Here is a 14,675-nt window from a genome sequence, read left to right on the forward strand (position 1 = left end):
TTGTCCGTGTATGTGTGGGGTATATTATGTTCTACACTTTGTCCCTGTATGTGTGGGGTATATTATGTTCTACACTTTGTCACTGTATGTGTAGGGTATATTATTTGATACACTTTGTTCCTGTATGTGTGGGGTATATTATGTTATACACTTTGTCCCTGTATGTGTGGGGTATATTATGTGATACCGTTTGTCCCTGTATGTGTGGGGTATATTATGTTCTACACTTTGTCCCTGTATGTGTGGGGTATATTATGTGATACCGTTTGTCCCTGTATGTGTGTGGTATATTATGTTCTACACTGTGTCCCTGTATGTGTGGGGTATATTATGTTATACACTTTGTCCCTGTATGTGTGGGGTATATTATGTTATACACTTTGTCCCGATATGTGTAGGGTATATTATGTTCTACACTTTGTCCCTGTATGTGTGGGGTATATTATGTTCTATACTTTGTCCCTGTACATGTGGGGTATATTATCTGATACACTTTGTCCCTGTATGTGTGGGGTATATGATGTTCGACACTTTGTCCCTGTATGTGTTGGGTATATTATCTGATACACTTTGTCCCTGTATGTGTGGGGTATATTATGTTCTACACTTTGTCCCTGTATGTGTGGGGTATAGTATGTTATACACTTTGTCCCTGTATGTGTGGGGTATATTATGTTATACACTTTGTCCCTGTATGTGTGGGGTATATTATATTATACACTTTGTCCCTGTATGTGTGGGGTATATTATGTTCTACACTTTGTCCCTGTATGTGTGGGGTATATTATGTTATACACTTTGTCCCTGTATGTGTGGGGTATAGTATGTGATACACTTTGTCCTTGAAATGTTGGGTATTTTGGGTGCTATCCCAATTTGAATAATTTGTTCCTCTGGTTTATCGCTTCGTGAAATGCCATTTTCATAGTTTGTTCTGATAAACCTCCCAGTTTATAATTACTGTATTTTATTTTATATTTTAAGACAAAAAAAAAGATATTAAAGAATGATATTATACGCGTATAAAATGTAAGTGTTTATAAAGATGATTGTGGATAATACTATTTGTGTTGATAATACTATTTGTGTTGATAATACTATTTGACTACCTGGTATCAGAGAGGGATGCTGGACATGTGTTAGATTCAGGCTTTATTTACTATAACAACAGGTCTATAGTAATTTCTATAATTTATTTATTTATTCTGTTTTCATTCCATGATCATTATACTTGTTCTCTTCATGTTTACACGAAATGAAGTATGACGTCATGCTATAGAGAATGATGAAAGCCCGATGTGGAATAACCAAGGTGATTCAATTCATTAATATACATATAATTGTTTTCACGTTGTAGATTTTTGTGTTTAACATGGCGGCTCGTTCGGAGTATGACGAGGAGATGTGTGACGGAGAGAAGAAGGTGGTTATATTCCGCAGCAGCGAGGATTCCCGACTAGCGAATCGAATAAAAGAACGTTTAAAAGAAAAAGGTTAACTCCCACACAATATTAACTGTTTGTTCCGTTAGGTTTTGTCGATCATATGACATTTTCCCATCTAGGCAGTGCTTAAGTGTTCAAGCCAGGTGGTAATAAAGTGTTCCAACTAGGCGGTAATAAAGTGTTCCAGATAGGCGGTAACAAAGTGTTCCAGCTAGGCGGTAACAAAGTGTTCCAGCTAGGCGGTAATAAAGTGTTCCAGCTAGGCGGTAACAAAGTGTTCCAGCTAGGCGGTAACAAAGTGTTCCAGCTAGGCGGTAATGAAGTGTTCCAGATAGGCGGTAATAAAGTGTACCAGATAGGCGTTAACAAAGTGTTCTAGCTAGGCGGTAATGAAGTGTTCCAGATAGGCGGTAACAAAGTGTTCCAGCTAGGCGGTAATAAAGCGTTCCAACTAGGCGGTAACAAAGTGTTCCAGCTAGGCGGTAATAAAGTGTTCCAGCTAGACGGTAACAAAGTGTTCCAGCTAGGCGATAACAAAGTCTTCCAGCTAGGCGATAATAAAGTGTTCCAGCTAGGCGGTAATGAAGTGTTCCAGCTAGGCGGTAACAAAGTGTTCCAGCTAGGCGGTAACAAAGTGTTCCAGCTAGGCGGTAACAAAGTGTTCCAGCTAGGCGGTAACAAAGTGTTCCAGCTAGGCGGTAACAAAGTGTTCCAGCTAGGCGGTAACGAAGTGTTCCAGCTAGGCGGTAATGAAGTGTTCCAGCTAGGCGGTAATGAAGTGTTCCAGCTAGGCGGTAATGAAGTGTTCCAGCTAGGCGGTAACAAAGTGTTCCAGCTAGGTGGTAATAAAGTGTTCCAGCTAGGCGGTAATAAAGTGTTCCAGCTAGGCGGTAATAAAGTGTTCCAGCTAGGCGGTAATGAAGTGTTCCAGCTAGGCGGTAACAAAGTGTTCCAGCTAGGCGGTAATAAAGTGTTCCAGCTAGGCGGTAATAAAGTGTTCCAGCTAGGCGGTAATAAAGTGTTCCAGCTAGGCGGTAACAAAGTGTTCCAGCTAGGCGGTAACGAAGTGTTCCAGCTAGGCGGTAATGAAGTGTTCCAGCTAGGCGGTAATGAAGTGTTCCAGCTAGGCGGTAATAAAGTGTTCCAGCTAGGCGGTAACAAAGTGTTCCAGCTAGGCGGTAATAAAGTGTTCCAGCTAGGCGGTAATGAAGTGTTCCGGCTACATGTAGGCGGTAATAATGTGTTCCAGGTAGTCGGTACTAAAATGGGAAAAAAGTGCATTAGAAACAAAATATACAATTGTTACAACTTCGATTTCACTTTAAAAACATGACGGACGAACTAGTAAACGTAGGTACTTAGACTTATACTCACGATATATCATTGTCCCTTTTGTGTCGTCTTACCCTAACCCGACCCAGCTTAGTCGATATCGACGAAATGATAGACGTATTTATTTAGACTCTAGCATGGTCCCCAATTTGTCGTTTTACCCTATCCCGACCCAGCGTAGTCGACATCGATGGAATAGTATAGGTATTTATTTAGAATATATGATGGTCTCCCATTTGTCGTTTTACCCCAACCCGACCCAGCTAAGCCGACATTAATGAAATAATAGACGTACTTACTTAGACTTTATCATTGTCTTTATTTTATTGTTTTACCTAACCCGACCCAGCTTAGCCGACATCGATAAACAGTAGACGTATTTACTGAATTGGTACCATGTTCATTCCTATGTGTGTCGTTTATCCCTAACAGTTTTACTGATTTACACTTATAAGTACTATTTTGCCAGCATATTTCTGTCCTAGCTGACACGTTGACATTTTTTTTTAGGTATCGATGGTTTTGTTGAGGATGATATCACGCCAGGGCAGGCTGTACTGGATGTGATATTAACCACTCTTTCGTCAAGTAGAGCTTCTCTCTTTCTCGTTACCCGTAAGGCTATGGAGAGTTCATGGTTCGCTTTGCAAACAATTCTAGCCTTAGAACGATCACAGCAACGAGGACAATTCAACTGTGTGATGCTACTACACGGCGTGACAGAAGACGAAGTATGTATAAAACATCCACATTATAAACCAACATTAAAATAGTCAAGATGTCCAAAATAATTGAAACATTTATGGAACGTACTGGGATCAATTTTGTTTTATAACAACAGATGGTTAGATGTATCTATAAGACTCTGTAGACAATGATATAGCCTCATGTAATGTGTACATGATATAGGAGAGAGTAACGGATTGGGGTAGTCACTCCCAAGCAAGCCCCCTTTCAGTTTTCAATTTAAAGAAACAAACTTTATTACAAATCACGAATGAATATGGATATCTGAGGATACTCAAGATCCGGCAGTGGAATTAACTAACACCTTTCATATACTTGGAATTTATTTGTTGCTTTGATTTTTGGTTGAAACCCTTAGATTTTGAGAAATTGATGTATCATTTTTATTAATTCTCCAACTGATTTACAGATTAGTTTAAATAAACTGGAGCCTAATTTTAAAAATTGTAATTGTAAAAAATAAGATGTATTTTCCCACTTTTCAAACCGCTATTTTGGGTGTAAAAATGATTATTTAGGTGAGTTTGGAGAATGAATGATTTTTGCAAAATTTGAAATTTATTTTACAATTCCACAATATTTACACATTCTATAATCTATACAGAGTGTTTCCATACTAAATGGAGGTTGTCTCTTCGTGTTGTTTCTGGAAAAAAAATATTAAAATTTTAGTGCAGTTTGGAGTTTGATTATAATATGCGTTATATTTTACTTGCAGCTACCAAAATTCGCTCTTTTCCATATGATTAAGAAATACGAGCTGAATATGGATATGTGTGAAAAATGGGATGAGGAACAGATTGAGGAGGTGATTCGGACAATCCAAGGTATTTGTAAAGTTTGAACATACTTTTAATGATATAACAAGAGGCCATCAACAATGACAAACATTAGCATCACTTCGAAATGGAAATATTTGATCCCAAAGGTGATCTATCGCGAATTATGTTGAAAAGACGTACTAAACATTCCAAAATCATTTCTCTATTCGGCCCCGAGGAGGGATCGAATTCCTTCTAATAAAACAATAGACAGAATTTTGACCACAGCCTTTCTTATGTTTTGGCGGACGAAATAATCAAAAGGATATTAATGGGAAATGATTATCTTTGTCACTCTAGTTTTTAACTTCAGATTGCGGGTCACACATATTGTAGGATTAATCTATCTTATGCGATTGTTGTCCTAATTTTATTGTGTTTCTTCATTTAGATGTCAAAACCATTACCAGTGAATTACCCGTCGGTAACGTGGCGCATGCGCAGGCTTGGTCTCATTACTACGGATACCATGACATCGTGCGTCTGGGTAGGTATTCCTATGACGTCATTCTTGAATTGTTTTTACAGTAGAAGCAGCAATTGAAGACGATCAAGTCAGAAATATTAAAAGAAATGAGAATGTATGCTAATAGTAAATATGATACATTGTATCATGACCTGATTCCGTTATTTTCATTGAAATTATCAGCTAATTAACAAACCCAGTTCTATAAGAAGTTTATTTAAAACAAATATAGAGGTCACGATAAGAACGCAGTTGATGGATTAATTTACTCATTTGGTCCTAATACACTGACAGATATAAACAAGCACAGCCATTTTATTTAGTTTAAAAATATACACACAAATTGATAAAAAAAAAAAAAAAACGTAATAAACCGCACTACACTTTTCCTGCCTTGCATGCCTCTGAATCTCGGATATTTTTTTCCCTTGCTGGACCGTTTTTGGAGCTATTTGGTAAAAAAAGAACGACACGTTAGCTATATCAATTATTGAATGACTTGACTGGCAAGAGTTTACGATTATGAAAATTTCCCACAAGCCCAATGACCTCGGCATAGTGGAATTACACACCTCTGACATTGGTATCCTGATCTCCAGGGGTCTTTATTTGAATCCTCGTCGATGTAAAGACGTTACACAAAGAGTGGTCGTTGTATTTTGTATTTACTTCACTCGAAATAGTTATTTCTAACACGCTAAAGCTCTAAACCTTTTTAGTTACTTTAAAAAAAAAACTCTAGTGAAAAAGATGCCATAAAAATTACTAAATCTAGTGAAAGAAATAAAAAAACAAAAAACAAAACAAAAAAAAACTTATTCTAGTGAAAAAAAACTAACTTTATTGAAAGAAATACTTTAAAAATATCTAACTGTAGTGAAAGAGATGCCATAAAAATAACTAACTCTAGTGAGAAAGAAATACAAAAAAGCAAATTATTGTAGTGAAAAAAAAAAAAAAAAAAACTCTAGTGAAAGAAATACATTTTACAACAACCATGAGTTTGTGTGACCTGTGTCTACAACACTAGAACAAAGCTATTCTGAGGATGAATTGACCTGTTTTGTGTCAACATGTGCTATTTTCAAAATATGAGGTGGGGTTTTAGGATATGACCTTTAGTGAATTCGAAATGTCGCTAATAATTATGCAATACTGACAATTTCGGAAATATATGGAAATAAAACAAACTACTTGCTACAAATCATAACAAATGATAAGCAAGCGCATTATTTTCAAAGAAATGAGCTGATCAAACATATGTATTTTCTTTTTTAAATATGATAAAAGCAACGTCTCACTACTTTTTGTACTTTATCAATTCCGAGACCATCGTGGAACCGACTTCAAGTGCTAGGCAATCAAATCGCAATGAACCACGTGATCAATTATAAGAATAGTCCTGGCCAAAAGTTACCGTGTTAGCTAATAAAAAAAAAACATTAAGAGTTGTGTTCTACGTGGTATAAACTGAATTTTATTCATCAGTGGTAATCATTATTCCATGGATGTTCAACATCACACTCACCTGTTGTGTAAGAAATTGGTTTACGTTAGAATTACGACTTTACATGTTGGTGTTGTCTGTAACTAGTATCTGCTGATCACTGATATGGTATTTATTGGTAATGAAGATACATCTGAGAATTGATATACTGGAACATTATACTTATGGGGCCCCAGTATTGATTTATAGATATACAAACAATTATACTGATCTGTAATTAAATGCTTTGCCATAAATGGACGAAAACTTTGATTTGTGACTGATATGGTTATTGATACCTTATATAGATTATACTAACATGTGGTATACTTTATCAATATAAAGAGATGGACTGTGATAAGTGATATTCTTATATCGTCCACAGTTCTTGCACAGAGAATCAGGGACAGCCAGTGGTTTCGGGAAAATAGCAAAAACATGCCAATTGCTGTGTATGAATTGGTTCCCAAAAGCTGTTGTTTGCCTCAGGAAATGAACTGTAAAAGGATAAAGAAAGTAGGACATCTTGAAGAAATCGTTGTATCTAAAGGCGGCAACGTTAAACGACGATACAAACCATTTGTGTACTGCATCGAGGATGGGGGCGAGGTACCACATCACTATACATTATAAAGCTTCTCTGTTTTCATGAATCATTACCAAATTACAAAAATGTTTAAAATACTTTTGTATATACATGAATTATTATATAATGTGAGGACCATTACGGAGTCTTTCATGCGGGCAATTAAAGCCGGGGAACTACCCACCGATTACGGGGATCTGTAAGGCGGGGCTCCGTTCTTTATGCGAAAAACATGTCAGCCACGTACGTGTAAACTGATTTGTTTAGAAGCATGGCAGACCGGCTATTAAAATAGCGCGAAGTCACATCATCTTCCTACAGAGTCAGCGTTGGTCTGTTAGACAAAAATAATAAAAGTTTAACCCGAAAAGTAACCATGAATTGGCAGCGATACTTGTCGGCATTTGATTAAAAAAGGTTTTTCTATTTACCACCCGGGGATGTAACTCGGCGCGTGCAGGGTTCGTTCACGTTGTCTATTACATACGTGACCTATAAAATGTTGACGTAACTGGGTCATTTTGAAGGAAATTAATCGCATAAGAAATTATGTAGTTTTCACTTGATGAATTTTTATATCTGTAAACAAAATCCTGAATACTTTAATGACATAGACATATGTAATTTATTTCGTGATTACCTTTGCAATACACTATATACAGACTATTCACGTGGGAATAAATTTCGCTATATTTGCGGTCATTAACTATAGAATGAAAATACACGTCAAGTGAATGTTTATGTGTTTACTGCCAGAGGTTTACATACGGGATTGAGTTGCTCGAATTTGGACAACCGCGAAATATTAGCCCTGTGAAAAACAGCTATTCAATACATTGAAGAAGCATTCTTTTTTCCTGGTTGTTTGCATGTCATTATGCATTTGAATTACTTCGTAAGGGTCATGTGATTGGATGAAAAGTAAAGTCAAAGAAATGACTTTCTTATACATAAATATATAAATATATGCTATCATGTAAGCATTGGTTTGTATTTTTGTTTCAATAGAAGTATTACTGCGTTGCCCAGTACCCTAACGTCTTGAGCGCCATTGAGAAAATGGCAAAGTCTCGTGTCGTTGACATGGACGAGGAACACAGAAATGTACAGGTTGTCCGGTTCTACTACACTCTACACGCCATACTGAAATGGTCGAACTTAGATTACCAGGCTAGGCTCCTGTGGTTTGATGGTGAGTATTTAACATTAAATACTCACATAACCACATTACTAACCATAGTAAGGCTAGGCTCCTATGGTTCGATGGTCTCGATGATCGAATATTCAATACCTAAGTCAGGCCTGGCAACGGTCGTTTGATGGTGAATATGGAATATTCAACACCAAAGTAAGGTTTGGATCCTGTGATTTGATGGTGAGTATCGAATTGTGGTAGAAAATGTCTTTTGAAATGTAGAAATCTTGTAATATTAATAAGTAGCTGAGTTACTATATTTTGATTAATATAACAATGATTTAAACACTAGTGCTCATTCCTTATTTTAGACTCCGTGGAAGATCCAGCTGATGTCCTGATAGAGGCTGTCAAAAACGACATTCAGGTTTGAATGATACACTTTCTTATTTATAATATTATTAACACATTATCATTTTAGTTTATGTCGATTACGTAAACATTACACTGCTAGTATGCTAAATATTAATAACTTTAAAGGGATATAGAACAGTCATAAAATGAAACCACCCCCCGAAAACTCGAACGTGAAACATACGTTTCTGTACAGTTTGTAACCTCCTGTGAGCGGTGATACATATTCTAATGTTGTCAGGAGCCATAGTTGTCTGTAACACCAGGTAGTAAGGCAATGTTTAGTCCTCGCGTAATCTAATATTTATCATAATCTATCGCTGCAGGAAAACGTGTGATTTCCGTCATGAGGAAATAGTATCTTCGAACAAATGTAAAAACCTTATTTAAATAAAATAAGCATGACAAAACTGAAAAATCTTTAAGTCTTTCACCTTAAATATGATTTTTTTACCTGCTACTAGTTTTAAATAACAGAGATGTAGCATTTTTTCATCTTTATTTTGAAATAATTGTTCTTTTTGTTTTGGAACATGAACAGGAATAGTAATAATTTGCAAAAAGCAAATCGTGGCCCAGATGTCAATCAATTTTCAAGGAATCTATTAATTTGTGACCGAGTCATATCCTCTTGGTTTAAACAGTATACATCTGTTCAAAATGATAATAAGACAATGCATTAACAGAGAATAACGGACAATTCGGAAAGAAGTACTTACGTACTTATATTAATCCGTCTTATCTTTTGTGACAGACATGATCCTCAGATAAGATGAAGTATCCTCTTAAAACAAAGCCAAATCAGTTCTATATAAATTTCACTACATTTTATTTTTAAGTTGACCTTAAGCGAATTAAATCATACTATATCAACAACATGGTTACACTTTGTAACATTTGCTTCAGATTTCTAGGTAGGTTGTGAAAATAATTCTATTGCGGATACTTCCTTGCCTCGTCTGCTAACCGAGTTTTTGTTACCGATGGAGATTTGCGTCTTCCTGGCGTTTGGCTGTCTGGTTAGAATTTTTGTTTTGAACGCTACTCGTCAGCACATTTCGTGAGGGATTTAAATAAAAGATGGCGGGTAGATGTAAATATAACAAAGAATTACAAAATAACGCCTGTACACATTGATTTTGAGATGTGATTCCCCTTTTCTTGGCGGGTTTCGACGACATATAACATACAAGAAGTCCTGGGGATGTAGATAGCATGAAGTTAGCAATTTTCGTTATGGCCTTACTTTATAATGACACGTGTCCTGTCTTATACTTAATATATTGACCGACTGAATCGAGTTATAGCATTTTAAATCTGAATTTTATTTTCGCAACGATGTATACAAAATGCATCCTTCACAAATCATGGGTTTAAACCAGAAGTAAAGGGATTCAGCGTTGTATTTATGTAAAATGTACTTTTACTGTAAGCATCATTGTGCATTAGACTTGTTTTACGTTCTTTTACTCTAGTTAGGGATTTATTAGGGCTTTTCAGCAACTGGAGGAAAGACCTACAAAAGTAATATTTTTTATGTTTTGTGTTGGTGTGTATCAGGGACAACAATCGACTTATTTCAGAGAGCATCTTTCATATTTATGCAAATCACTTACTTAATCGACCATTTTCAGAGAACATCTTTCGATACAGCAGCACAAGATCTGAAGAAGGCAATTATGTCAGTAGACCGGGACGATTTACGTGGAACGCAATTTGATGCTACTATCTTGTACAACAGTGATGATGAAGACTCCGCGCAAAGGTGCCGACAGATAGAAAAGTATCTAAGTACTAAAGATGTCCGCGTCTTAAAGATTGAGCCAGGACAGACAGAGTTCATGTGTACGTATTGTATCATAGGTCACTATCAAATTTTCGGATTAAGTGGAAGAAAGCGGAACTTCCAGACTGTATGTAACCCTTAGAATGTTGACGTTATGTTGGGTTCCAAAACAGATGTAGTTACATAATTATAGATATAAACGGGCTTGACACAAAACGGTAACAGAGAAAAAAAGAAAGAATACCACACAGTTTCCCAAGATATCTTTGGGAGGTAGAATAATTGTGGAAATGGATAGCTTTTAGGCGGAGTTATTAAAAGGAAAGTACATGTATTTCCCGGGTCAAGCTGAACTGTCCAATAATGTAATTTAACGAGAAATGGACATATGGAGGCAAAATATATTTCTGTCTGGATTTGTTCTGATATAGTATCACGTGGACTATTTCACTTCTAACGATTATTGTTATCTTTAAAAGCATTGGACGAAGCAGTATCGAAGGTGCGATGGTTGATAATTATCATAACCAAAGATGGAATCCAAACGAATGACGTTTTCAAGATGCAGACAATGGCTATCCTGGAAGAATGCGTCTGTAACAAGAAAGTACGAATAATCCCAGTGATCAACAAAGGCAGCCGAGATGTGGAGGGTATTACTCCAGACAACATACCAGACTTCCTTAGATGGATAACCTACATTGACGTTCAGACAAAGGGATACGAAGAACTTGTTTATCAAGCACTCAAAGGTTTGTTGTAAATCGGTTAACGAGAGGGTGGCATTATTGTTTAAGGCTCGATCGTGATAGCAGGAGTACTTCCCGTAAGTAAGTGGAGTTTGAAATGATCGTCTACCACTTTTATTTAGTTTTGATTGAGTCAGTTACTGTAATGATTGAATGTGGTGTCTGATATTATAAATTTTATCATGTTTCATCAATATGCTTCTTATTATTTATCATTCTGTATAACAGATTTATTTTCGTATCCGATTTAACGCTTTGCCTTTCTAGGAGACAATATTCCACTGGTCTTAGATGCGGCCCATGTTCCCGCTGGCAATCTAGGCTACGGTTTAGCCTGGGGCTATGTCGTCAATTACCTAAAGAAGGTTCTGCCTGGTGAGATTATATGTCGGAGATAATTTGTCATATTTCGCCATACAATGCTGTTTATCGACTTAACGTAGATATTAGATAATGTGATACTATCTATGCATTCAACATTCTTGTTTTGAAGACACGCATGTCTTTATTACACGCCAGGTTTTCGTGTACAAGTGCATCTTGGGATGAGTTCTTAGCATAAATTTGATCACACTATATTTAAAGCTAAGTGATATAGGAATCGCGATGGGGTACTATGTATTGTCTTTTGATACTTTGCCTTGTTAGATTATTCGTGCTGGGATTTAGCACATCAAACTCATTTGATTAATTTTGAGAAAACCCTTTTGTATATCGATGTCAGACAGACATAAGATTGAAAACGCAGCATGCAGCATGTTTGTTACATTCCGACCCCCATTAGTACTTCAATACCTTTAGTAATCTAGTTGATATATGTTTTTTCTCAGAGTTTGGGAAAGCACTCCAACATGTGCTTCAATCAGGAGAAAGTGGTATAAATGTGTGTCCGGATAAACTTTATCTACTTGTGCCGAAAACATGCAAGTGCCCAGGCGAGATCGAAAATGAATATGTGAAACATCAGTTCTACTTTAGCTCGATGGATGACCTTCAAGGTGGAGCAAACATCGTAAAAAGCTTAAACATTTATAAGATCCTTGACGACAACAATATCAAACAAAAAGTAAGAATATACTCTACATTTTACAACCAGCTATCTTATGTGTGTTTATATACAAGACTTTCTTGTTGACTTTCGCTATTTAAGACGCATGTGCATGCTATTCAGATACTCATTTTGATAACCTTACCTCACACTATTTCTGTCAAATATGTATGTTATATATATATTCAACAGTTTGATTTAGCATTGATTTGGATATTGTATATGTGGTTATGCTATGTTGTTATCTTTCCAGACGGGCCAATGTCCTGTTACACTGTATGCCTATCGTTATTGTTATTTAGGGGTCCACCTTATACGTCATAGTTTTGTGATATTATTCACAACGGCCATTTGCATTTCAAGGCCAAAATAGAATCGGTGTTTAAACATAATATAAAGTCAAATTTAGTCAAACGAATGCACCAGTCGTGTGCCATAGAGCTAAACTGCAAAGATATTTTGTACAATATATTAATGTGATACAATTGAGCTGATTGTGTCCCCCTGAAACATACATTTTTACATGTTTTGTTGAAATTTACAAGCAATTTAACATATTACATGTCATCAGCAAAGCCCACGATTAGCCATGATATATACTAAAAGTTGATTCAGATGCTTAGTTAAATTGCACCACAGTAGTACTGCATAGGCTTGTAAAATATCACTGTTTTTAAGGGATTTGCTATTTAGATGTCCCCTAAAACAGAAGTCTGAAATTAGACGAGTAAAAAATATATCCATTATATTGACCAAATTTGTCAAAATCGCAGACATATCAGAGATGTATCAGTTGAAACTTTACAATGTACATATTTCTGTTACAGGAGCATTATTTTATAGGGCAATATCCGGCACCATTAGAATGTCTTTATAAGATGAATGACAGTAGATGGGCCGGTATTGATCCATGCTCAATGAAGAGGGAAAGAACGCGCTTCTGTGATACCCTACGGAGTCTTCTTTGGGGACCAGTCGGCGAAGGATTACATAACAAATGTGAACTTGTCTTCTATGATGGTATATACATTTTCTACTGCATATCGAAATAGCTTTTGGATAACCTTTTTATGTATTTCTGTATGTATGTTTACGTTTTAAAAACCCAAACTTATTCAAGAGACAAAAACACAAACAGTTTTCAAATATAATTGTAAACACTTGTTCCTTGGACCAGGAATCAAATCTTAAACCAAACATTGTACTCTTTACACTGAGACAAGATCATAGGGGCGTGTTAACTGTTATAAGTAAATAACAACACGGCGAAACAGTTGATAATGGCAACGACATCAAAACATTTTACCATTTTACACAACCCTTTCCTCATTCCAATCATAAAAACCAGGACACCTTTGTTTTGAGGTTTCTTTATATAATCCATGCCACGTATGTATGTGTATCAGTGACGATCGATTAAAGCATGCCCGATGTAGTTGTGTATCACTAACGGTTAACTAGATTATGTCCGGTGTAGGTGTGTATCAGTGACGAATAACTAGATTATGTCTGGTGTAGGTGTGTATTAGGGACGATTAACTAGATTATGTCCGTTGTAGGTGTGTATGAGTGACGATTAACTAGATTATGTCCGGTGTAGGTGTGTCTCAGTGACGGTTAACTAGATTATGTCCGGTGTAGGTGTGTATCAGTGACGATTAACTAGATTATGTCCGGTGTAGGTGTGTCTCAGTGACGGTTAACTAGATTATGTCCGGTGTAGGTGTGTATCAGTGACGATTAACTAGAGTATGTCCGTTGTAGGTGTGTATGAGTGACGATTAACTAGATTATGCCCGGTGTAGGTGTGTATGAGTGACGATTAACTAGATTATGTCCGGTGTAGGTGTGTAGCAGCGACGGTTAACTAGATTATGTCCGGTGTAGGTGTGTATCAGTGACGATTAACTAGATTATGTCCGGTGTAGGTGTGTATCAGTGACGATTAACTAGATTATGTCCGGTGTAGGTGTGTATCAGTGACGGCTTAGTCGATTAAATCATATTAGTGTATGTCGGTCACTTTTAATTAAGTCCTGACTGAAAGAATCTTGAGTCAGTAACCATCATATTTAATTCTGACTCTATACACATTCGCAGACGAAAATGAAGAGGACCTTCGTAGAAAGCTGCTCTCGAAGATATATTTTGACGTCGATCGGGAGAAATCTCAACGGAGACGGAGAGGAACAGTAGAACAACCAAAGTTGTAAGTTCAACTTTTCGTTTTTAAACACGTCCTGTTAATCTAGTCCAAAAGGGTTTAAGTCATTCATCATCAGATGGTGGGACCTGGTCTGTCCGTCCATCATTTGTAAACAAAACTGTTATCACTACAGGTATTTCCGGAGAGATCTTTCTCATAGAATTTAAGTTTGTTTCCGCTTTTGCCATAGATGTGTAAATTAAAAGGTCTCGCACAACTAATGCCGATGCAAGTGTATGTTACACCTGCGCCAGATCCCAAAAGATAACATGGTTTGTAGCTATGTTCGTAAGTACTTAACACATGAATAGGTACTTTCTGTTTATTTCAGGAATAAAGAGTAACGTCTTAAGATTTGAAAATAAAAAAATATGCGCTCCTACTGAAAATAGAATGACGTAATACTGCATGAGTGAAAAGGCAAGGATTTCTCAGGTGGGGCTTCCCCCGTCCA

At 36.5% G+C, this 14,675-nt stretch overlaps 1 protein-coding gene across 1 annotated transcript in view; it reads left to right on the forward strand.

The window, feature by feature from the left end:
• Window positions 1-1,372: 1,372 nt before the first annotated feature.
• Window positions 1,373-14,675, forward strand: part of LOC117341910 — a 51,891-nt gene continuing 38,588 nt past the window's right edge. The window contains exons 1-15 of the mRNA XM_033903770.1: window positions 1,373-1,493; window positions 1,613-1,791; window positions 1,825-2,677; window positions 3,288-3,508; window positions 4,243-4,351; window positions 4,737-4,832; window positions 6,683-6,906; window positions 7,892-8,075; window positions 8,390-8,445; window positions 10,067-10,277; window positions 10,698-10,970; window positions 11,235-11,342; window positions 11,798-12,033; window positions 12,843-13,035; window positions 14,116-14,224. Coding sequence (XP_033759661.1) covers window positions 1,373-1,493; window positions 1,613-1,791; window positions 1,825-2,677; window positions 3,288-3,508; window positions 4,243-4,351; window positions 4,737-4,832; window positions 6,683-6,906; window positions 7,892-8,075; window positions 8,390-8,445; window positions 10,067-10,277; window positions 10,698-10,970; window positions 11,235-11,342; window positions 11,798-12,033; window positions 12,843-13,035; window positions 14,116-14,224 — 3,173 coding nt within the window. The remainder of the gene's footprint in view (window positions 1,494-1,612; window positions 1,792-1,824; window positions 2,678-3,287; window positions 3,509-4,242; window positions 4,352-4,736; window positions 4,833-6,682; window positions 6,907-7,891; window positions 8,076-8,389; window positions 8,446-10,066; window positions 10,278-10,697; window positions 10,971-11,234; window positions 11,343-11,797; window positions 12,034-12,842; window positions 13,036-14,115; window positions 14,225-14,675) is intronic.

Source organism: Pecten maximus, chromosome 14 (genome assembly GCF_902652985.1).
Source record: "Pecten maximus chromosome 14, xPecMax1.1, whole genome shotgun sequence".
NCBI classification, from domain to species: Eukaryota; Metazoa; Mollusca; class Bivalvia; order Pectinida; family Pectinidae; genus Pecten; species Pecten maximus.